The sequence below is a fragment of the Pristiophorus japonicus genome, chromosome 19, assembly GCF_044704955.1.
Source record: "Pristiophorus japonicus isolate sPriJap1 chromosome 19, sPriJap1.hap1, whole genome shotgun sequence".
Taxonomy (NCBI): domain Eukaryota; kingdom Metazoa; phylum Chordata; class Chondrichthyes; family Pristiophoridae; genus Pristiophorus; species Pristiophorus japonicus.
This window is the reverse complement of record NC_091995.1, coordinates 2,484,515-2,507,266: the sequence shown is the minus strand read 5'-3', so window position 1 is coordinate 2,507,266 and position 22,752 is coordinate 2,484,515. Positions and strand designations below refer to the sequence as shown.

At 43.2% G+C, this 22,752-nt stretch overlaps 1 protein-coding gene across 1 annotated transcript; it reads left to right on the top strand.

Moving 5' to 3' along the window:
- The first annotated feature begins 421 nt into the window (after positions 1–421).
- On the top strand, positions 422–14,156 carry LOC139229621 (zinc-binding protein A33-like). The gene is made up of 5 exons (XM_070861133.1): positions 422–841; positions 928–1,023; positions 1,112–1,345; positions 6,666–6,795; positions 11,723–14,156. Exons 1-5 carry the CDS (start codon positions 422–424, stop codon positions 12,301–12,303), a joined length of 1,461 nt encoding a protein of 486 aa, XP_070717234.1. The 3' UTR covers positions 12,304–14,156.
- Positions 14,157–22,752: the final 8,596 nt, after the last annotated feature.

The window sequence follows — 22,752 nt, the reverse complement described above, 5'->3', positions numbered from 1 at the left end:
AACAGAATATAATATTCGATGGCGAAGATACGAACTATCAGACTGAAAATATCTTCGGGTCTCTGCATAATGTCCCATACAGTTGTGATGCCTTAATGTATCATCACAGACACTCCCAACCCACAGGGATTTAATAATCTCCTGGGAGACGCGATTAGGGGAGAGAGAATCTGAAAAATTCCCCTCCAGCTCCTTTCGGTAATCGGAAGTACTCTCAGAGCTCACAAAGTCCCTGGCCTTCAGGGTGGCTATCTCTGGTACCCGGCCGCTTCCTCCCCACCCAGAAACAGGTACAGCTCCTTCCAGAAGGAAGACTGTCAATCAGCACTTACCGTACGTGCTGAAACTCGCTCTGGCTCCTCCCCTTTAAACAAACATTGAAACTGAAAGCGTGTTGAATGAGGAAGTGCTGAGAGAGAACATGGCCACCGCACAGCAGTCCGAGAGTTGGACGGAGGAGGCAATTTGTCCCATTTGTCTAGATTTCTTCACCGACCCGGTAATACTGGAGTGTGGGCACAACTTCTGCCGCTCCTGTATCACACAGAATTGGGCAAAGAGGAAGACAAACTCCTGCCCGGAATGCAGAGAGGAGTTTCCGGAAATAAACCTCAAGGTTAATCGGGCCTTAGTGAATCTGGCCGAGAAAGCTCGAAAATTAGCCGTGAATCGGAAAGATGAGGACAATAAACTTCGGTGTGAGGAACATCAGGAAGAACTAACGCTGTTTTGTGAAACTGACAAGAAACTGATCTGTGTGAAGTGTCTGGTCGCGACAGTGGGCCCGGGGCACAAGACCCACAACTTCATGGGACTGACGGAGGCTGCACAGATGTACAGGGTAACATGGAGGTTAGAATCTCTGACAACATTTATAAAAATCAGTTTTGTATTTAAACTTTACAATCAGTTCGCTTCTGATTCTAGGATAAACTGAGACCATTCCTAGAATCGGCTACAAAGAGAAAGGATTCGGCTCTGGACACCGCACGGCGCCAGAAACAGCAGATTTCCGGAGTTAGGGTAAGGTCTCCCTGAGCTGGTTTTCTGGTATCTCGGTTTGTTCCATTTATCGCGGTACTTTAATTATGTTTCATATTTCATTTGGCAGGAACAGGCGAGCTGTCTGCAGACCCACATCACATCCGAGTTCGCTAAAATGCACCAGATTCTCACTGAGAAAGAGCAGCGTTTGATCAGAGATCTCAGGGAACAAGAGGGGAAGATCCTAAAACCGATGGAGAAAAACCTCAGTGGAATCCAACAGGAGTTAGATTGTGCTGAGCGAGAAATATCGAAGTTACAGAGACGGATGGCGAACCAAAATAATGCCAAGTTTCTGAAGGTAAGATCGTTTATTATAATAAAACTATACAAAGTTAGATAAACTTCAAATAGCTTTTGTCCCATATAGATTATCGTACCGCGTAATTCATTTGTTAAACATCATTAAATCGTCTCTTACTGTATTTTCGCACATTGCGAGGTATTATTTTCTATTTATTGCGGATATTGTCATTGTAGGTGCGGTAAGCTACATATTATTATTATCATGGAATCTGACAATCTGTAGTGGGTTTGTGATCTTCACTTTGCGGGTGCAGCGCTACCTTTCCCGCGGAGGCAGCGCAGTTTCGCGTCCCAATCTGTCTCTGAATGCGCCGTATCCAAGCTGTGTGAGATCCCCATGGTGAAGCGCCTATCACTCTCCTACAGCGGCTGCTGTGATTCCTGCTTCAGGAGCCTCTTCCATCTCTCGGGAAGTTGATAAACTTATTGCAGTGTCTTTCATCTATAGAAAGCCTACGTTCCAACCTGGGCTTCAGAACAGTTCGAGACTAGCGCTGCAGAAACAGCAGAGCTCTGCCCTCATACTGCTAATTCCAATGCATTCTTCTTATTTTATACAGTAGTAACAAAGCAAATCAAATAGAAAGATGTAACTCAGATATCCAGGCCAAAGCTTGCAGTGTAAGACCGTGGATATCCTGTAGACTGTCTGTGAATTGACTCTGAGGGCAGTAGATAATGCTATAGGGTCTGATTAGGAGCTCCGCAGTCACATGATGGGGATGCTTTAATCTTCCACGTATGGAGAAGGCGGCAGCATCTACCATGACCGGTTCTGATGATTGTTCACTGTTTGCCGGGAAGGTTTGATCTTTCGGGTTGTACTTTGGGGTCCTCTGTAAAGAAGCCATTCCGTATGTCACAGTTCTTCCCAGAATTTCGCCATCAGTCATCGCTGAAGGACTTCGGCGATGTTCCAAAGTGGCCTTCGAGATTTGAGAGGTGTCAGCAGATTCAAGTTAATCATCATCATCATCTTAGGCAGTCCCTCGGAATCGAGAAAGACTTGCTTCCACTCCTGAAGTGAGTTCTTTGGTGGCTGAATAGTCCAATACGAGAGCCGCAGAATCTGTCACAGGTGCGACAATGAGTCATTGAGGGAAGGCATGGGTGGGACTGGTTTGCTGTACACCCTTTCCGATTCCTGTGCTTGATTTCTGCATGCTCTTGGCGTTGAGACTCGTAGTGCTCAACGCCCTCCCGGTTGCACTATCTCCACCTCGGGCGGTCTTTGACCAGGGACTTCGAGATATCAGTGGTGATGTCACACTTTATCAAGGAGGCTATGAGGGTCCCCTTGTAATGTTTCCGCTCCCCACCTTTGGCTCATTTGCCGCAAAGGAGCTCCATGTAGAGCACTTGCTTTGGAAGTCTCGTGTCTGGCATCAGAACTATGTGGCCTGCCCAGCCAAGCTGATCTAGTGTGGTCAGTGCTTCAATGCTGGGGATGTTGGCCTGGACAAGGACACTGGTGTTGGTGCACCTGCCTTGCCAGGGGATTTGTACGATCTTGCGGAGACATCGTTGGTGATATATCTCCAGCACCGCGGTGTCTTCTCCATGTGATGTTGCTGTCTACAGTTGGCAAACCACAGCTGTCCTGTTGCTGCAGCCGCCTTGTGTGGGGAAGATGCACGCATGCGCAAAGCTGTGCTAAGTGATAGGTTGCACTTTTAATACCAGAAAAGAGACAGTGGAAGCAGCAGCTTTGTTTTCACCTATCTATCTTTCCCTATCTAATGTATTAAAAGCGTTACATTTGGTCACACATTCTGTCAACTTTTTTCGTTGTACATTCCCGTGTTAACACGTGTATTGGAAATAGCCTATCTTCATTTTCAGCCTATAATTCTATCCGGCCGCTAGTGGAGGCGCTGCAGCAACACCATTATTGGCAGAGGGTGCTATATCATGCCAAATTTACCTACGCCGTTTCTATTGTAAGTGTGGACATAGGAATTAATAATGGACATTTCAAAATTAGGGCATAACCTTTAAAGGGGAATGAACTGGCTCTCTTGCTCCCCTGTGCACTTACGCTTGGCATATTTTTTGCCAAATTTTTACAATAGATATTCCTATGCCAATATTTACAATGGAAACTGCCTACAAAAATGTTTCATGTTGTAATTGCATCAACCTGACAATTTTGTATAATGGAAAGTGTCTATATAAATCTTTCATGCTATAATTGCACCATCCTAGCAATGGAGGCGCTGCAGCACCTGCATGTTGTGTCACTTCGTTGCTTGGCTTGTGTAGCAGAGACATCCTGTGTTGTAACTAACTCTATCTTTCAGTTTCCCAAATTGCTTCAAGTTGTGCTTTTCAACTATAAATGAGGTGAAATGAAAGTGAAATCCCAAATAAGGGAAGAATGTATGTCATTAAACTAGTTTACGTTTGCATGCTTTACATTACAAATTCAGGTGTCAATCGATATTTTGTTGAGTTCAGTGGCATATGCCATTCCTGTAAGTGGATCATACATTCTTAACCTGCCAGATTAGGCACAGTGTCCAATACCTGTTTCTTAAATAGAGTAACAGAGAAGATGTAACAATGCATCTTCCTTGACATACTAACTGGATCCCATGTGCTTTGCTCCTGCCCTCCTGTGTACATCCCTTTTTTCGAAAATGGACAGAGCGAATGCCAGATCAGGCGATACTTGATCCGAATCTTGAAGCTGCTTTACAGTAAGGTGACTATATAGAGCAAGCACTTATGATCAGATGCACTGAGCTGAAGCAGTACAACTTGTCTTCACAGAATGATAGAAAATAGAAAACATGCCTCGGTACGCTGCAACAGTGGGTTAAAACTTCCGTACAGGATGTTTAACTTTTTCACCTTAGCGTAGGAGCAAGCCTGTGGTTTGCTGCTTGCATTCCCACCTCTCAGTCAGAAGGCACAGGGATTAACTCCAGCTGTAGACAGTCAAGGCAAATGGAAATTCAGCTCTGAATTATTTTGTTAATCCGGGTCTGGTGGGTGGCTCCATTGTCATGCGGACTCTAAGAGCCCATGGAACTTTCTGCCATATAGCCCGAAGCACCCTGTAGGCTACTATAAAGTTACTTATGGCCATGGAAGGAGTAGTCATGTTGCGGTCTGTCCCTGACAGATGGTTATTCAGCCACGAATCCTCTCATTGCTTCACAGTGTTCCCAAGGGAAGCATGTGAAGGTACGACAAGAGCATTAGCAAAGAATTCCCTTTAACACATGATGCCTTGACATCCGTCTTGTTTCAGAAAAACCTCTCCCCAGTACCCCTACCCCCCTCCCCTTCCACTAATAATAGAATCGTAGAATGGTTACAACACAGAAGGAAGCCATTGGGCCGAAGAGCCCTTGCCAGCTCTCTGCAAGAGCACTTAGGCTAGTCCTCTCCCCCACCCTTTCCCCATAGGCCAGCAATTTTTCCTTCAGGTACTTATCAAATTCACTTTTGAAAGATGGTATTGAATCAGTCTCCAGCACCCTTTCAGGCAGTGCATTCCAGATCTTAAACATTCGCTGTGCAAAAAAAAAAATTATTTTATATCACCCTTGGCTCTTTTTCCAATCACCTTAAATCTGTGTCCTCTGGTTTTCGACCCTTCTGCCAATGGGAACAGTTTCTCTCCATCAGGATTGCACGATTTAGTTTATACATGTTCATCATAACTCCTCTCCTTAGTCTTTCTACCATTCTTTATACTAACCTCCTAATTGTAATTCCGAGGTTTGCGTCATCTGCAAAATGTTGTATTTGTACCCTGTAACTGAATTCCCTCTTTTTGGGATCATTCTCGTCAATCTTTTCTGCACCTTCTCTAAGGCCTTCAGTTCCTTCCTAAATTTTGGTGCCCAGAATTGCACGCAATAATCCAGTTGTGGCTGAACCAGTGTTTTACACAGGCTCGTCATAATTTCCACATTATTGTACACTATATCTCTAGTTATGAAGCCGAGAATCCCGTAATCTTTGTTAACCGCTTTCTCAACGTGCCCTGCCACCTTCGGCGATTTGTGCACCCATACCCGCAGGTCTTTCTGTTAAAACAGCTCCATCAGGATTGCACGATTTAGTTTATACATGTTCATCATAACTCCTCTCCTTAGTCTTTCTACCATTCTTTATACTAACCTCCTAACTGTTCACTGTAATTCCGAGGTTTGCGTCATCTGCAAAATGTTGTATTTGTCCCCTGTACACCCAAGCCCTCGTCATTGATACACATCAAGGAACTGAGTGATCAGAGTATAGACCCCTGAGGAACACCACTGTATACCTTCCTTCAGTCCAAAAAACAACCATTCACCACTACTCTCTGTTTCCTGTCACGTAGCCAGTTTTGTATCCATGCTGCCAGCGTCTTTTTTATTCCATTTTGTTCAACTTTGCTGGCAAACTTATTACGTGGCACTTTATCAAACTTCATCAGCACTTTACTCAGTTAAGCTTGTGTATTTCTTGCTTAGTCTCAGGGATAGCGACTTCCGTTTAGATATTAACCTTCCTCTTGCCTAAATGTCTTTTGTGAAACTCGTTAGAATACACGTTTTAAGCACAATATTAACAATAACAATTATTTTCCTAAATACTTCCTGTGGAACAAAACAGTCAAACAGTCACACAGCTCCAGCTTTCCCTCGCACTGCAATCCCACCAAAGACTGAGTGTGCAGAACCAAAAAGCTTCGCTAGTTTGAGAAATAAAAGAAGATTAAATGTTACTTCGCAAAGGTCTGCAGTTACACTAAATGCTGAGTATGAGAGTTAACTACAATTTGAAGCATCACTGCTAGTGTCTGGTAATTGTCATCTTCATACCAGGGAACAGTAACTGGCCGTGCAATAAGGTACCAATACACACCCAGATTTTATATCTTAGCTGGATTGTTCTCACCCACAGTTCGCTACGTGTCTGACAACTCTTAGTTGCACAAATTGATGCAGTCAAGACATTTGCCATGGAAATATTCATTGCAGCAATGCTGCATTCAAAATAAATCGGAATACATTAATACATTGCCAATGGAAGCAAAGTTATCAGCAGGAAGAATACCGGATCTGCTTCCAAGTTTTACTGGAAGTTTTTCTTTTCTGAGAAAAAAATGTGTCATTCTTCTTTTCCAAGCTCATTTTCCAGTTTAATCCATATGCGTCACCCGGTCCTGTCACTGTTTTTTCTTGGCTGACTCTCCCAGAGACACAGCTGAACTATTTCACACTTGGTGACTTGTTGCTGACTGCGTCGCTGAATTCTAGTTTTCTGATCCCAGACGCTCACTGTGAACTCAAATATGTGTTTCAGTTTTATATTAGGAGGAGGTTCCCCGTGTCAGCAAGAATAACGCTCTCTGTTCATTGGTGAGTGGGGAACTGTCACTGGGAATATTCAAAGGCCCTTTACAGTACACAGTGTGGAAAGAAATGAGGAGCAGCATCATCCCAGGTAAAGAGTTTTCTATTTCTGACTTTGTATCTAAATAACGAAATACAGCTAAGGTATTTGGATAAATGTGCAGAAAAAAAACACAAAATATTTTACACAAAAGGATTTGAAACAGCTTGGTGAGGTCAGTGCAACTACCTCTGTTCTGTCACCACTCCCAGTGTTGACTGTGCTGTTATGAAGGGATGTATTATATATGTTGCTTCTGCCGGAACAATGTTGTCACCATCCAGACTAAGGGATTATGCTAAAGCACCATGAGACTAGCCAGATCACGATAAATGTAAAGGATACAAATGTTGAATAAAGGATTATTGAAGAATTTACATATTTTATAAATTCGTATGAATTATTTTTCACTTGACCAACTACCTTACTTCGGTGAATATGAAATAATAACACAGGTGTAGTAACCTATTAATAACATAATCAGTTGACATCACAGAAATCCAACAAACTTATTATAACTATTGGAGCTAACCCCAGTCCATGACTTGTAGGAGCTGTGCAGACCCACTTCCAGCTGGGATTACTGTTTAGCAATCGGAGCCAGAATCACTGGAAAATGTCCGGGCCTCTCTCCTAAAAATGTGGTTTCTCCTCTACCAGCAATACTCACTGCCCTTCCCCGCCTCTATATAGTAGATTCAGCCAATCGTCGTGATGGTAACAGATCCTCTTTGGCCAGTGGAACTCGGTGTCACACCATGCTCTGTGTTATCTATGGGACATTCTGCAGATAGCCAGATGTCGGGTGTCAAGGGAATTATATGTAAGCTGTTGATACAGATATATATTTAATAGATCTATAAGCACACATCAAAGATGTTCAGTTTATACATAGATTGGAATTTATATTAATGGCCAAGAATCTATATTAATGGCTTAGATGAAGGGACTGTGCATATTGTATCGAAGTTTGCTGACGATACAAAGCTAAGTGGGACAGTAAGCTGTGAGGAGAACACAAAGTGTCTGCAAAGGAATATAAATAGACTAAGTGAGCGAGCTGTAAGGTGGCAGATATAGTATAATGTAGGGACATGTAAGGTTATTCATTTTGGTAGGAAGAATAGAAAAACAGAATCATTTTTAAATGCTGAGAAATGTTTAAATATTGGTGTTCAGAGATATGTGGGTGTCCTTGTGCAAGAAACGCAGCAAGTTAGCAGAAAAGTACAGCAAGCAATAAGGAAGGCAAACGAACAGTTTTAGTCTCCTTATCTAAGGAAAGATATACTTGCTTTGGAGGCGGTATAACATAGGTTTACTCGATTGATTACTGGGATGAGAGATTGTGTCGAATGAGACTACACTGTCTGGAGATTAGAAGAATGAGAGATGATCTCATTGAAACATACAAGATTCTGAAGGGCTTTGACAGGGTAGATGCTGAGAGGTTGTTTCCCCTGGCTGGAACGTCTAGATAGGGGACACAATCGTCCAATAAGGGGTAGGCGATTTAAGACAAAGATGAGGCGAAATTTCTTCTCTCAGAGTATTGTGAATCTTTGGAAGTCCCTGCCCCAGAGATCTGTGGATGTGAGTTTGTGAATATATTCAAGGCTGAGCTAGATAGATTTTTGGACTCTAGCGGATGCAAGGGATTTCAAAATCGGGCGAGGTCGTGGAGTTGAGGTCGATGATCAGCCATGATCTCATTGAATAGCTGAGCAGGCTCGAGGGGCTGACTCCTGCTTCTGTTTCTTATGCTCTTGTGTTCATAAGCGCTTCTTGTTTTCACTGCTGGATAGGAATCGAATTTCCGGAATATTATGCCTTGTGTTACGTGATTATTTGGAATATTTCTGTGATTGACCCTTAATATCTGCAGAGAATAAGGAAAGTAATGAGAAAGGCTCCTTTGGCAAATGAGGAAACGTTCTTGGCTCGGTGGTTGGCTCAGTGGTTGTCTCTGTATCAGACGGTCGTGGATTCAAGGCCCACTCCATGGATTTGTGCAGAAAATGTGGGTTGACACTTAATTCGGTAGAGACAATACCCCATGAGCCCTCTCAGTGGGACATAATTGATCCATACAACTATTTGAAGATAATCAAAGGGGCTGGACTGGAGTCTTGGCCAAAATTGTCTCCTCAATTCTGTTCGTGGGCCTTGCTGTGTGCCAAGTGGCTGCCACATTTCCCGATGTTTCAACCATGAATACACTTCGACAATAGTACATTAACTGTGAAGCGTGCTGTGGCCGTGAAAGATGACATATCAATTGAAGTTGACAATTGAGTAACATTGATACATTTTTTTCTGTTCTGAGGCTTTCCAGAAGGCATTTGGCAGAGGCAGGTATTCAATTCAGGTGCTTTGACTATGAGGAAGTCTCATGGTGTGGATATAAAGTGGGTTGGCCAACAATAAGCAAAGAGTTCGGGTTCGGAGGTGTTGCTTGCGATAGCAGTAGAGCTGGTAGTGCTGCCCCCAGGAGTCAGTGCTCACGTCATCTTTGTTCCCGGCATATATAGATGATTTATGCATAATAGCGAAACTTGCTGATGGTACAAATGTATGAAGATTGGCAAACTGCAAGTAGTACTCTGGAAAACATCTGAAATGCAGAGAGAGGCTAGTAGCATACAGGGTGGGGGGTGGGGTGGTGAAATTAAATGTGGAGAAGTATGACCTAATACAGTTTGGGAGGAAAAACATTCAATGAGTCCATAAGCCCAATGGTAAGAATCTGAATGTTGGTAACTGGATAGAGAGTCCTAAGGGATTCAATAATAATTGTTGAAATTTAGAGTGCAAGTAGGTGAAATCATAGCACCCCAGGAAAAGTGTTGTTTTTAATTAAAAGGGATACAGAATAAAAGAGTATGTACAATGCAATGGTTGGGACATAGTTAGAAATCATTGTTCAGTTTTAGATGATTCATTATAGACACAAGGCATGGTACATGAACGATGGGCTGAATGGGCTCTATCTGTGCTGTGTCATTCTATGACAAGCCACTACAGCCATAGAGAGCGGACATTGGAGATTCACCGGGATACTGCCTAGGATGAAAAGCTATCGGCAGGAGGATAGAATGGACTATTTCAATTGGCGCAGGGAGCCTAAGAGGTGTTTTACTAGATTGTATTTAAATGATGAAGGGTTTTGATAGCGCGAAGAGAGAACAACTATGTTCCTTCGTTTAGGAGTCAGTGATGTGACAATTTAAAATTTTCAGTAACAGAGAGGAAAGAAGTCATGAAGAACGGTTTTATGCAGGGAGCGTGGAATACATCACCAGAATGAATTGTTGAGACAGAGATTATTGCATCTTGTTAAGGAAATTAGATAAACATTGAAGCGGAGAAAGAGGGAGAGAGAGACAGTGTGACGGGGAATACATGGCAATGGGATTGTTTCGGTAATGAGCAGGGACATACATGGCGGGAAGAATGGCCTCCTTTGGTACTGCAAGCTTCGATGGAGCGATTCTGGCCACCAATCCTTGGCATCCTGAATGCTAAGATGTACCACTGCGCTGGTCATATTTAGACAGGGTGAGAAGTTTCTGGACATGTGTATGTGAAAAATAGGAAAAATTATAGTGGGTCTCCGGATTCTGCATTCCAAGATTAAACACACTGCGTAACTGTCAGCTTTTGCTCAGTGGGCAGCAACCTCAACTGAAGAAGGTTGTGGATTCAAGACTCACTCCAGAGCCTTGAGCACAAAAAAATCTAGGCAGACACACCAGTACAGTGCTGAGGGAGCGCTGCACTGTCGGAGATGCTGCTAAACCGAGGCACCGTTTACCCTCTCAGGTGAATGTAAAAGATCCCATGGAAGTATTTCAAAAAAAGGTACGGGAGTTCACCCCGGTGTCCTGGCCAATATTTATCCCTCAATCAACATTAGTAAAACAGATGATCTGGTCATTATCACATTGCTCTTTGGGCGAGCTTGCTGTGCGCAAATTGGCTGTCGCGTTTACTACATTACTACAGAGAGTACACTTGAAAAAGTACTTCATTGGCTGTAAAGAGCACTAGGACGTCCGGTGGCCGTGAAAGACGCGGTCAAAGTCTAACAGAAGCAGGAAAGTTGTGCTCCAGAACCCACACCACACACACACGCAAGGGAACCTTAAATCTGTGTCCTCTGTTCTCCACCCTTCCGCCATTAGGAACGGCGCCTCTCTATCTACTCTGTCCACGCCCCTTATGATTTTGAAGGCCTGTTTTTCCCAGGAATATAGTTCAAGTTCTGACTGAAAATGCAATAACTGCTCACTGACACCGAACAAACTGAGGGAAATCCGAGCGACCATGTGCCTCTCAGCAATGGTGGTAAATAATAATCGATTATTCCAGATTTATGAATGTGATTCCAACTCCTGGCCAAATTTCACATGGACAGACCAGAAAAAGTCAGGGTTCATCGGAGTTAAGCGATGAGAAATTAATGAATCACCTGCAATAAGTTACTTTAACCATTTTGTTATCTTTGTCCCAAAATCAGGTTTGACTGAAAATGGCAGGAATTTTATAACGCTTTTATCTTTAATCTAGGAAACATTGATAACATGGTTTGTTAAAAAAAAAATCGTTATTTTCTTGCTCCATCATTGCCGACCGTGGCCCATGAAGGAGCGCTTTTCCCCTTCAGTCGGAGGGAGAAATGTCCCGGGATCAGTGCTTGAAACATTGGGCTGGGAAAGTGAAAAGGAGCTATCAGATATCAGAGTGTTATATCCTATATATAAGTATAGTGAATGTAACGTGTCTGTAACATGTTCCACCGTTCCTGCAGCCACTGCCCTCTGACCCTCCAGTCCCAGAGCGGAGGGGTTCCCAGCCCGGAGCTGCCCCCCATGAGCCAAATGATACAGCAGGGCGGGAGATTTAAAAAGAGTCAGACTTTGACTAAATCACGGCAAGAAACTCAATCAGTGTCTGTGTTATTTTAACTTTCCCCCAGCTCCAGCCTCCCTGACTCTGGATCCGAAAACAAAGAATCAGTGGCTCATCCTGTCTGAGGACCGAACCCGTGTGAGACTCGGAAACAACCTGCTGCTGATCTTGGCCGTTATTTTACTCAGAGACCAACGGCAGCTTCTCTCTGGCACCCCGGAGAGTTTCAATTCCTCGGCCTTTGTCCTGGGATCGGAGGGATTCACAACAGGGAGACACTACTGGCAGGTGGTGGTTGAGGACAGGAGTGGGTGGAGTGTAGGAGTGGTCAAAGAGTCTGTGAACAGGACAAAGCGAATTGTCACGAGACCTGCGGCCGGATACTGGGCCGTAGGTCGAGAAACCGGAGGTAACTATGTTGCCTTCACTTCCCCCTCACCGACCCCCCTCAGCCCAAGTGTGACGCCCCGTAAGATCGGGGTGTACCTGGACTATGAGGGCGGACAGGTGTCATTTTACAATGCGGACAACATGTCCCATCTCTACACTTTCACCCACACGTTCACTGAGAGAATCTTTCCCATCTTCGATCTTGGATCAAGTCAGTTTGGGGACAACTCAGCCTCGCTGACAATCTGTAGCGATTAAAGTCATTAACAGTAAAGGCATGTTTCCATACAGTTCCCTCTAATTCCTCTGTAACAAACAATCCCAATTGTAACCAAATCGTAATCGGTCATCAGCCGCTATCTAACCTGTTCAAAATCTCCCTGTAAGGCAAGGGTGAATCAGACTGTCCTAATATCTGCTCATGTTATACCGCTAGCTATTTTCCAATTTATTGTAGTAATATTAACTAATAGCCTTTTCCCGTTAAGCATGGATGTATGAGTGAATTTGAAGTACCACGGGGCTATTGAGCCTGGGCTGTCCTTAAAGTAATGGTCGGTTTATTCACGTCAGTAAAAATAATTATTCGACATGGCAGCGCATACTGATTCATATATTTCAGAGAGTTTTAATCAGTTGACAACAACTGATGATTTCTGCAAGGGAAAGCATTTGGGTGGACTGGTCAAAATGGTTCCAATCAAATGCTATTTTGTAATTAAAAGTTTAATTTCGTGGAATAGCAAATATATGTCGCAAGAATGAAACTATATGCAAGATAACAAAGTAAGGGAGTTGTACCTCTCTGCAGGAAACGAACTGGTCAATTTAAATCTCCTTCTATGGAATTGTATAGCACATTTTAGATAGTTACATAATGTACAATTGTATGGATTTGCACATAGTAGTAGGAGTAGATCATACGATCATCCGAGCCTGCCCCGCCATTCAATAAGATCATGGCTGATCCCAACACCACCTTCCCGCCCAATCCCCATATACCTTGATTCCTCTAGAGTCCATAAATCTATGTCAGTCTTGAGATAATCAATGACTCAGCATCCACAGCCGTCTGGGACAGAGAATTCCAAAGTTTCACAACTCTCTGACTGAAGAAATTCCTCCTCATCTCTGTCTTACATGGCCAACCCATTATACAGAGACTGCCCCCTAGTAGACTCTCCCGTCAGAGGAAACAACCTCTCCGCATCTACCCTTTCAATCCTCTAAGAATCTTATATATTTCTATGTGATCACCTCTCATTCCTCTAAACTCCAGAGCATACAGGCCCAATCTACTCAATCTCTCATCACAGGACAATATTCTCATTTCAGGGATCAATCTACTGAAACTTCATTGCACCGTCTCGAAGGGATGCATGTCTTATCTCAGATACGGAGAAAAAAACTGTGCACAGTACTCCAGGTGTGGTCTCACTAAAGCCCTGTGTAAGACAACCTTAGTCTTGTATTCCAACACCCTTACAATAAAAGCCAATTGCCTTCCTAATTGCTTGCTGTACGTTGATGGTAAATTTCTGTGTTTCCTGCATGAAAACACATTAACCTTTCTGAACACCAACATTTAATAGTTTCACACCGACTTATTGTCCACTTACTTATCTATCTATATCCAATTGCATGCTCTTTGTTTCCTCCTCACAGCTTACTATTCCACCTAGTTTTGTATCATCAGCAAATCTGAATTCATTGCACTTGGTCCCCACATGTAAGTAATCGACAATAGATTGTAAGTAGCTGAGGCCTAAGTAGGAGTACGAAAAATGCATAAAATTGACTGTTTGTAATGAGTACTTATGCTGCTTGAAGCCGAAAATGCAAGCTCATAACTATAACACGTTTGAATCCCGACCACTCTTAGGTCTGGTAGTAATATTTAGCTTTTGAATGTATGTTTAAGTACTATTACAGTTACGGTATACTAATAAATATGTCATACCTAACATTTAATGTTTACAACCGGACTGATTTGAATACATTATAAATATATGCACCTATCCACTAACAGCAAACTTTTCGCTGTGCTCCAGTTATTTTCAGTTCTGTCTAACTTTGTGTAGTTGTATTCAAATAAAACATTCTTCGCTTCAGTAATGTGACTGCGTCTTGTTCACCCATAACATTGCAAAATTCGATATCTCCCACCCAAAACAGTTTAATTCATGGTGGATACCACAGATGTGTGATTGTAACATTTGTTCGCCTTGTTCCATGAGTTCTCAAATTAATCGACTCTGCTTTTCATTGAAAATCTGGGGCATTTTTATCGAGGTATGATGTGGTATGGCTCTGCAGACGGTTCAACTGTTCATACATAATGCAAAGTTACAACACATACTCAAACTAAGTGGCAGTTAGCTCAGGCATGTCAGCTTGGCCCTGATCTCACAGCAATTTGATAATCTTACTCGGATAACACAGCATCATGCATTTATATAGCGCCTTTAACATACTAACATGTCCCAATTGGAGCGCTATCAACAGAACTTGACACCGAATCACATAAGAAGATATTAGTGATGAGGACCAAAAGCTTGGCGAAAGAAGTAGATTTTTATGCAGCGCCTGAAGGAAGAAGAGAGGCGGAGGGGTTCAGGGAGAGAATTCCAGAGCATAGAGCCCAGGTAGCTTAAGGCGCAGCAACCAATGGTGGAGCGCTTTAAATCGGAGAGGTAAAAGAGGGCAGAGATGGAGGTGTGCAGAGATCTTGCAGGGCTGGACGAGGTTACAGTGACCTCGGAGGATTGTGCGGGTAGAGAAGGTTACAGAAATAAGGAGAGTTCTAGGGCTGGAGGAGGTTACGGAGATAGGGAGGGGTGTAGTGGCTGGAGGAGGTTAACAAGATAGGATGGGTTGTAGTGCTGGAGGAGGTTAACGAGGTTACCGAGATCATGGAGGGTTATAGGGGTCGAGGAGGTTACAGAGATAGAGAGGGTTGTAGGGCTAGAGGTGGTTACAACGAGAGGGATGGTTGTCAGGCTTGAGGAGGTTACAAAGATAGGGATGGTTGCAGGGCTTGAGGAGGTTACGGAGATTGGGAGATTTGTCGGGCTGGAGGAGGGTACAGAGATGGCGAGTGTTGCAAGAATGATGGAGATTACAGAGATAGGGAGATTTGTAGGGCTGGAGAAGGTTACAGAGATAAGGAAGGTTTTAGGGATGGAGGAGATTACAGAGATAGGGAGGATTGTAGGGCTGGAGGTGATTAAAGAGATAGGGAGCGGTGTAGGGGTTGGAGGAGGTTAGAGAGATAGGGAGGGGTGTAGGGCTGGCATAGGTTACAGAGATAGGGAGGGTTGTAGGGCTGGAGGTGGTTACAGAGATAGGGAGGATTGTAGGGCTGGAGGATATGACAGATAGGGAGATTTGTAGGACTGGAGGAGTTGCAAAGTTAAGGAGGGGTGTAGGGGCTGGAGGAGGTAACAGAGATAGGGAGACTTGTAGAGCTGGAAGATGTTACAGAGATAGGGAGGGGTGTAGAGGCTGGAGAAGGTTACAGTAGGGTTGTAGGGCTGGAGGAGGTTACAGAGGTAGGGAGGTTTGTAGGGCTAGAGCATGTTACAGTGATAGGGAGTGGTGTAGGGGCTGGAGGAAGTTACAGATATAGGGAGGGGTTTAGTGCTGGAGGCAGTTACAGAGATAGGGAGGGATGTATGAGTAGAGGAGGATAAAGAGACAGGGAGGGTTGTACGGTTGGGGAAGGTTACAGAGATGGGACAATATGTGGGGCTGGAGGAGATTACATGGATAGCGAGGAGGTTAGCCTTTGGAGGTATTTGAAAACAAAATGGAAATGTTAAAAACCGGGTCAACAGTTGTTCAATAATTAGAAATTGACTACGAGCAAAAAAGTGAATTTTACGTAAAAATACAAGTGTAGAACTAATCTGAAAGTTTTTGCTCTTTTGCCCAGCAGATTTTCTGAGGTGCCGAGCAAGATGAATAGTTTGGGAGATGAGACAGACACACCTGCTACACCCGTGCAGCGGCTGCTGATTGTTGGAAATCTGTGCATTGGTCATTGTTAAGGTGGAACAGAGCGAGCTTTCTTCCGCGTTGAATCATCGGACAATCAGTTTCAGAGGAGTCGATACTTGCTCTGCGTTGTCAGCACTAATCTGCCTCATTCCACATCATTGGCGTCCTTTGTCCAGTTCAGGAAAGAAAGGTTTTAATGATATATTGGGCCCACAGTGATGGAATGAAATCACCAACCAAAGATATTGGAACTCTCACATAAAGAGTGAATTAAGAGTTGTCTTAATAATGTTCCAGAATGCCAAGCCCAAACACAAAGGAGGAAACGGAAATGTAACAGATCTGCCTTTAATGGAATACTGTCTGCAATAAATCGGTAACAGCAGTGAAAAAGGCACAGCACTTGGAGAAATCCACAACAGACATTGCACCACCATCACTGTCTCTGGGTTGGCTTCCACGGTATCTGGAGTTCCAGAGCTTGGGGCCCAGGCAGCTGAAGGCACGGCTACCAATGGTTGAGTGATTATAATCAGGGATGGTTAAGAGGGCAGAATTAGAGGAGCGCAGACATCTCTGGGGGTTGTGGGGCTGGAGGAGGTTACAGAGATAGGGAGGGGCGAGGGCCATGGAGGGATTTGTAAACAAGGATGTGAATTTTGAAATCGAGGCGTTGCTTAATCGGAAGCCAATATAGGTCGGTGAGCACAGGATTGATGGGTGAGCGGGACTTGGTGCGAGTTAGGACATGGGCTGCCGGACATTGGATCACCTCCGGTTTACATAGGGCAGAACATGGGAGGTCAGCAATGAGTGCATTAGAATAGTCAAATGTAGAGGTAACAAAGCTATGGATGAGGGTTTCAGCCGTGGATGAGCTGAGGCAAGCGCATTGATGGAGATGGAAGGAGGCAGTCTTCGTTATGCAGTGGATATGTGGTCGGAAGCCGATTTTAGGATCAAATATGACACCAAGTTTGCAGATAACGTGTTTGAGCCTCAGACAAATGTTGGGGAGAGGGATGGAGTCGATGGCTAGGGAACAGATTTTGTAGCGGAGACCTAAAACAATGTCTTTGGTCTTCCCAATATTTCGTTGGAGGAACTGTATGCTCATTCAGTTCTGGATGTTGGACAAGCAGTCTGACAATTTAGAGCCGTGGATAGGCAGAGACAATTGGCGTAAGGTTGGGTGTCGTCAGTGTGCGTGTTGGAATTGATGTGCAGATGTGGAAAATGTGGAAAAATGTGGGATTTTCTTCAGAACAATTGAAATGACTGGACAGTATGATAGAAGCGTATGAAATTATTAAAGGATGGGATAACTAGTTATTTCGAGTAGGTAAGCTGTCTATACTAAGGGCCATCAATAGAAGATTAAGTGTAGAGATACTTATTTCCATAAAGAGTTGGAAGGCTGTAGAATTAATTCCCAATGCTTGTGTCTGGGGCAGAAGCAATGTCAACATTCAAGATTGTATTAGCTGAGTGAATGAAGAAAAAGACATGATGGGATTTGACAGTATGATGGGTAACTGAGAATCGAGCTCTTTGCTCTATCTAATTCTGTGTAGTTATACTACACTAAACCAATCTCTCACCTTCAGAAATGTGACTGTGTCTTGTTCCTCCAGCTGTCTTTTGCATTCCGATATCTCTCGCTCAGCACAATCTAAGTTCTGTTTGACCCTCTCAAGGTTCCTTTCCATTGGCCGTATCATCGACTTTGCTTGTTCCCTGCATATTTCTGATTCAACGCTGCTCTTTTTCAGTGAGAACCTAATACATTTTAGCGAACTCGGATGTGATGTGGGTCTGCAGATTGCTCGAATGTTGCTACCGAAAGGAATGTGAAACATAATTAATGTAGCGCGACAGAGGGAACAAAACTAACCGAGATCCCAGAAAACTAGCACAGGGAGACATTACCCTAACTCCGGAAATCTGCTGTTTCTGCCGCCGTGCGGTGTCCACAGCCGAATCCTTTCTCTTTGTAGCCGATTCCAGGGATGGTCTCAGTTTATCCTGGAATTTGAAGCAGCTAGATCCAGCAAAAGTTACAGCACAAACCTGCCCGTTCCGGTTAGTACTGAATTGTTTACCCATGCTCAAAAGGAGTGTTTCAAATCTCTGTTGGAATATATAGATAGGCAGACAGAACAATAGAGAGATAGGTTGCATATAGAAAGAAAGGTAAATAATATATCGATAGCTAGATAGTCAGTCAGTCATAAGCAATCCGTCGAAACGAGGATAATTTGCTTCCACGCCAAAAAGAGATGAGTTTATAGGTGTTTCAATGTTCTATATACCGAACTAATATTCCAGATCCGGAACTACATCTTGAAGGGTGGAGGATGCCTGTGCATGGATTTTATTAACGTGTGGTGGCTGATAGAGAGATAGACAGACAGACAGACCGACAGAGATAGATAGATAGTTAGATAGATAGATAGAAAGGGACAGACAAAGAAACAGTTAGTCAGAGAGATGGAAGAGTCAGACAAGGCAGACAGAGGGACCCCTCAAGGCTTAAAATAGGTGCTTTTTGTCTGTTTCCCATTTCTGCCATGTGGTGACGCTGTTGTCTGTTCAGTTACAGCAGGCGCTCGGTGCTGCCACAGATACCTGCAGAGGTTCCCTGTAATGTACAATGAAAGTAGTCCTGTCTTAAACCCAGGGAACGGGGGAGGCAAACACGCCCAGAGACAGTTATTTTCAGGTTAGCCCGATTCAACCAAAGAGACAAAGGAACTACATGCCGAAAAGGACTGAGGCCCACCAAATTCCCCTTCTACCATCCCATAATAGAACAATATTGGAGATGGTGACAAATCATCGCAAAGCTGTCTGCGGACTGACAGCGTCAAGAATGATTCGGCCCTTTCCCACTTAGAGCCTTGAAATTAACAAGGTAACTGAGACCAACCCAAGCAGCTGTCTACCTACTTGTGACTTATTTAAGTTTCCATTTGACTCAGGAGGAGCAGGATTCTGGTAGTGTACTGTTTCTTTTTCATCCGTTTTTATTAAGATCCCGTTCAGAATGTTGTATGTTTCAACGAGATCACCTCTCATTCTTCTAAACGTCAGAGAGTATAGGCGCATTATACACAATATCTCTTCATAAGGCAGCCGTCTCATCCCAGGAATAAATCTGTGAACCTCCTTTGAACTGCCGTCAAGGCAAGCATATCTTTCCTTAAATAGTACTCCAGGTGTGGTCTCACCAATACCCTGCGCAATTGTAGCAGTATATTCTTGCTTTTATACTCCAACCCCCTTGCAATAACGACAACATGCCATTGCCTTCCTTATTGCTTGCTGTACTTGCATACTAGTTTTCTGTGTTTCTTGCATGCGGACAGCCAAATCTCTCTGAACACCAATATTTAAAATGTTCTCACCATTAAAAATTATTCTGTTTTTCTATTCTTCCTACCAAAATGAATAACCTAATTTTCCTACATTCTACTCCATCTTCCACCTCACTGCACACTCACTTCATCTATCTATCTCCCTTTGCAGATGCTTTGTGTTCTCCTCACAGCTTACTGTAGCACCTCGCTTTGTACTGTCAGTAAACTTAGATACATTACCTTCAGTCTCTTCATCTCAATCATTAATATAAATTGTAAATAGCTGAGGTCCCAGCATTGAGCCTTGCGGTACTCCACTAGTTATAACCTGCTAACCTGAAATGTATCCGTTTATCATAACTCTCTGTTTCTGTCCATTAACCAATGCTCGGTCTAGGCTAATATATTACTTCCAAACCCATGAGCCCTTAACGTGTGTAATAACATTTTATGTGGCACCATATCGAATGCCTTTTGGAAATCTAAATGTACTACATTCATTGGTTCCCATTTATCTAACCTGCTAGTTACATTCTCAAAAATAACTAATACATTTTCTAAACACGATTTCCCTTTCATAAAATCATGTTGCCTCTGCCAAATCATGTTATGGTGATCTAAATTCCCTTATACCACTTCCTTAACAATGGATTCCAGAATTTTGCCGATTACTGATATCAAGCTAACTGGCTTGTAGTTCCCTTTCTCTCTCCCTTCTTTCTTGAATAGCGGTGTAACATGTGCTACCTTCCAATGAACTTTGACCATGCTAGAAGCTAGGGAATTTTGAAAGATCAAAACCAATGCATCCGCTATCTCTGCAGCCAGCTCTTTTAGAACCCTAGGATATAGGCCTTCAGGTCAAGGGGATTTGTCGTCTTTTAGTCCCATTACATTATCTAGTACTTTTTTTCTACTTATATTAATACATTAAGTTCCTCACCCTCATTAGATCCTTGGTTCCCCACCATTTTAGGTATGCTTTTGCATCTTCTACTGTGAAGACAAATACAAAATATTTGTTTCACGTTTCGGTCATTTCCTTATTACGCATAACAATTTTTCAATGTCTCAGTCCCTAAAGGATCAATGTATACTTGTGTTACTCTCTCCCTTTTTACATGCTTGTAGAAGCAGTTACAATCTGTTTATATTTCTTGCTAGTTTTCTCTCAGACTATTTTTCCAATTTTTATCAACGGCCGAATGGCCTGCTCCTGCACCTATTTTCTATGTTTCTATATTTCTATGTTTTGGTCATCCTTTGCTGGTTTATGAACCACTCCCAATCCTCAGGATTGATACTATTCTTCGCAACTTTATAGTTTCTTCTTTCAATCTAAGCTATCCTTAACTGTTTTAGTTAGCCACGGATTGATCACGGTTCCTCTGGAGTTTTTGTTTATCAATGAAATGTATTTTGTTGAGAATTATGAAATGTTTCTTTAAATGCTAGCCACGGTTTTTCTATTACCATACTTTTTAATCTATGTTTCAATTTACCTTATTCAACTCGCCCTTCATACTTATGGAAATGGCTTTTTTTAAGTTTAAGAATCTAGTTTCTGACTTGGCAAGTCACTCTCAAAGGTAACATGAAATTATATCGTATTATGAGCATGCTGCTCTAGAGGATCCTAAAATAGCCTGTTCCCTGGTTGGTTCCATGATGTGTTGTTCTTGTCAACTGTCTCGAATGCATTCCATGAACTCCAGACTTTGGAAATTTGATTTTTCCAGACTATATGAGGATTAAAGTCCCCCACGATTATTGCATTACCTTTGCTCCAAGCTTCTACTATTTCTTGATTAATTTCTGACCAATGGTATAGCTACTGTTAGCTGGCCTATGAATGAATCCCAGCAGCGTTTTCTGCCCCTTGTTACTCCTTATCTCCACCCATACTGATTCTACTTCCTGATCTTTCGAGCCTAGATTCTTTTGTCTCTACTCTCCTTATGTCATCGTTTGTTATCAGTGCTAGCCCCCGGTTTTACTATTCTGCCTAACTTTTCGAAATATAAAGCAACCTGGAACATTTAGTTCCCAACCTTGGTAACCTTGCAACCATGTCTCTGTAATGATTATTAGATCAAACCCATTAATCTCTATTTGTGCCACTAGTTCAGCTATCTTATTACAAATGCTCCATGCAATCAGTTTAAGAACCTTTAATTTAATGTTTTACCATAATACCCTGCTTTGACCTTAATCTCTGCTGTACTACTACCATTAAACTCTCTGTCCCTTGCCGTCATACTCTGCTTACTTTTACCCAAATCGCAGCACTGCGCTACTGCTTTGACCTTTCTCTTTAGATATCGAAATTTCCCCTCACATGACCCCTCCACACTATTTTTTAGCTTAAATCCATATCTATATCCCTATTTATTCTATTCGCCAGGACGTTGGTCCCAGCCCGGTTTAAGTGGAGCCCATCCCGACAGAACACATAGAGAAACATAAAAATATAGAAATTTACAGCGCAGAAGGAGGCCATTTTGGCCCACCATGTTCGCGTCGGCCGAAAAAGAGCCACACGGTCCTTGGTCAGCAGCCCTGAAGGTTACATATAAACCTATGAACAATGATGGAAAGGCAAAGAGCATCCAGCCCAACCTGTCTGCCTCGCCACAATGGCGACACCCCTTATACTAAAACATTCTGCACTCCACCCCAACTAGAGCCATCTTTTACCCACTTCTGTTGCCAGTGCCCCATGAAATGAAAACACTTCCTCCCTCATCACTCTTTGAGCCACGCATTTATATTTCTAATCTGCTTGACCCTAAGCATTTTGTGCATGGTTAAGGTTGTAATCCAGAGATTATTACCCGTGAGGTTCTGCTTAATTCATTTAGACTCCAGCTCCTCAAACTCTCTCAGCAGAACCTCATTCTTAGTTCTACCTATGTCATTGGTTCTTACATGGACCACGCCAACTGTATCCTCTCACTCTCACTCCTAATTCTTCGCCATCCACGAAGAGATATCCTTAACACTGGCACCGGGCAGGCAACACTACCACTGGAGCTCTCTGTCGTGGCTGCAGAGAACAGTATATATCCCCATGACAATACTGTCCCCTACCACTACCGCATTCCTTCCTTCTCACAGCACTTGGATGGCCCACTCTACCATGGTGCCATTGGTCTGTTTGCCCATGCTCTCTGCAGTCCCTTTCCCCATCCATACAGGGAGTAAGTACCTCACACCTATTCGACAGGGACAAGGGCTGAAGCTCCTTAATCACTGGATTCTCGGTCTCCATACCTTCCTGAGTCGCAGTCACACGGTCCTGTTATTGACTGACACTGCCCTGCAGGAGTCACAGTCATTCCATCCCGGA

What these genes read in the sequence shown, in the direction of transcription:
- LOC139229621 (XM_070861133.1), top strand. Translation starts at nt 422, where the DNA reads ATGGCCACCGCACAGCAGTCCGAGAGTTGGACGGAGGAGGCAATTTGT. An exon ending in AGGCTGCACAGATGTACAGG is followed by an intron (nt 842 to 927) that starts GTAACATGGAGG and finishes TTCTGATTCTAG; the next exon opens with GATAAACTGAGACCATTCCT. An exon ending in GAGGAGCAGCATCATCCCAG is followed by an intron (nt 6,796 to 11,722) that starts GTAAAGAGTTTT and finishes ACTTTCCCCCAG; the next exon opens with CTCCAGCCTCCCTGACTCTG.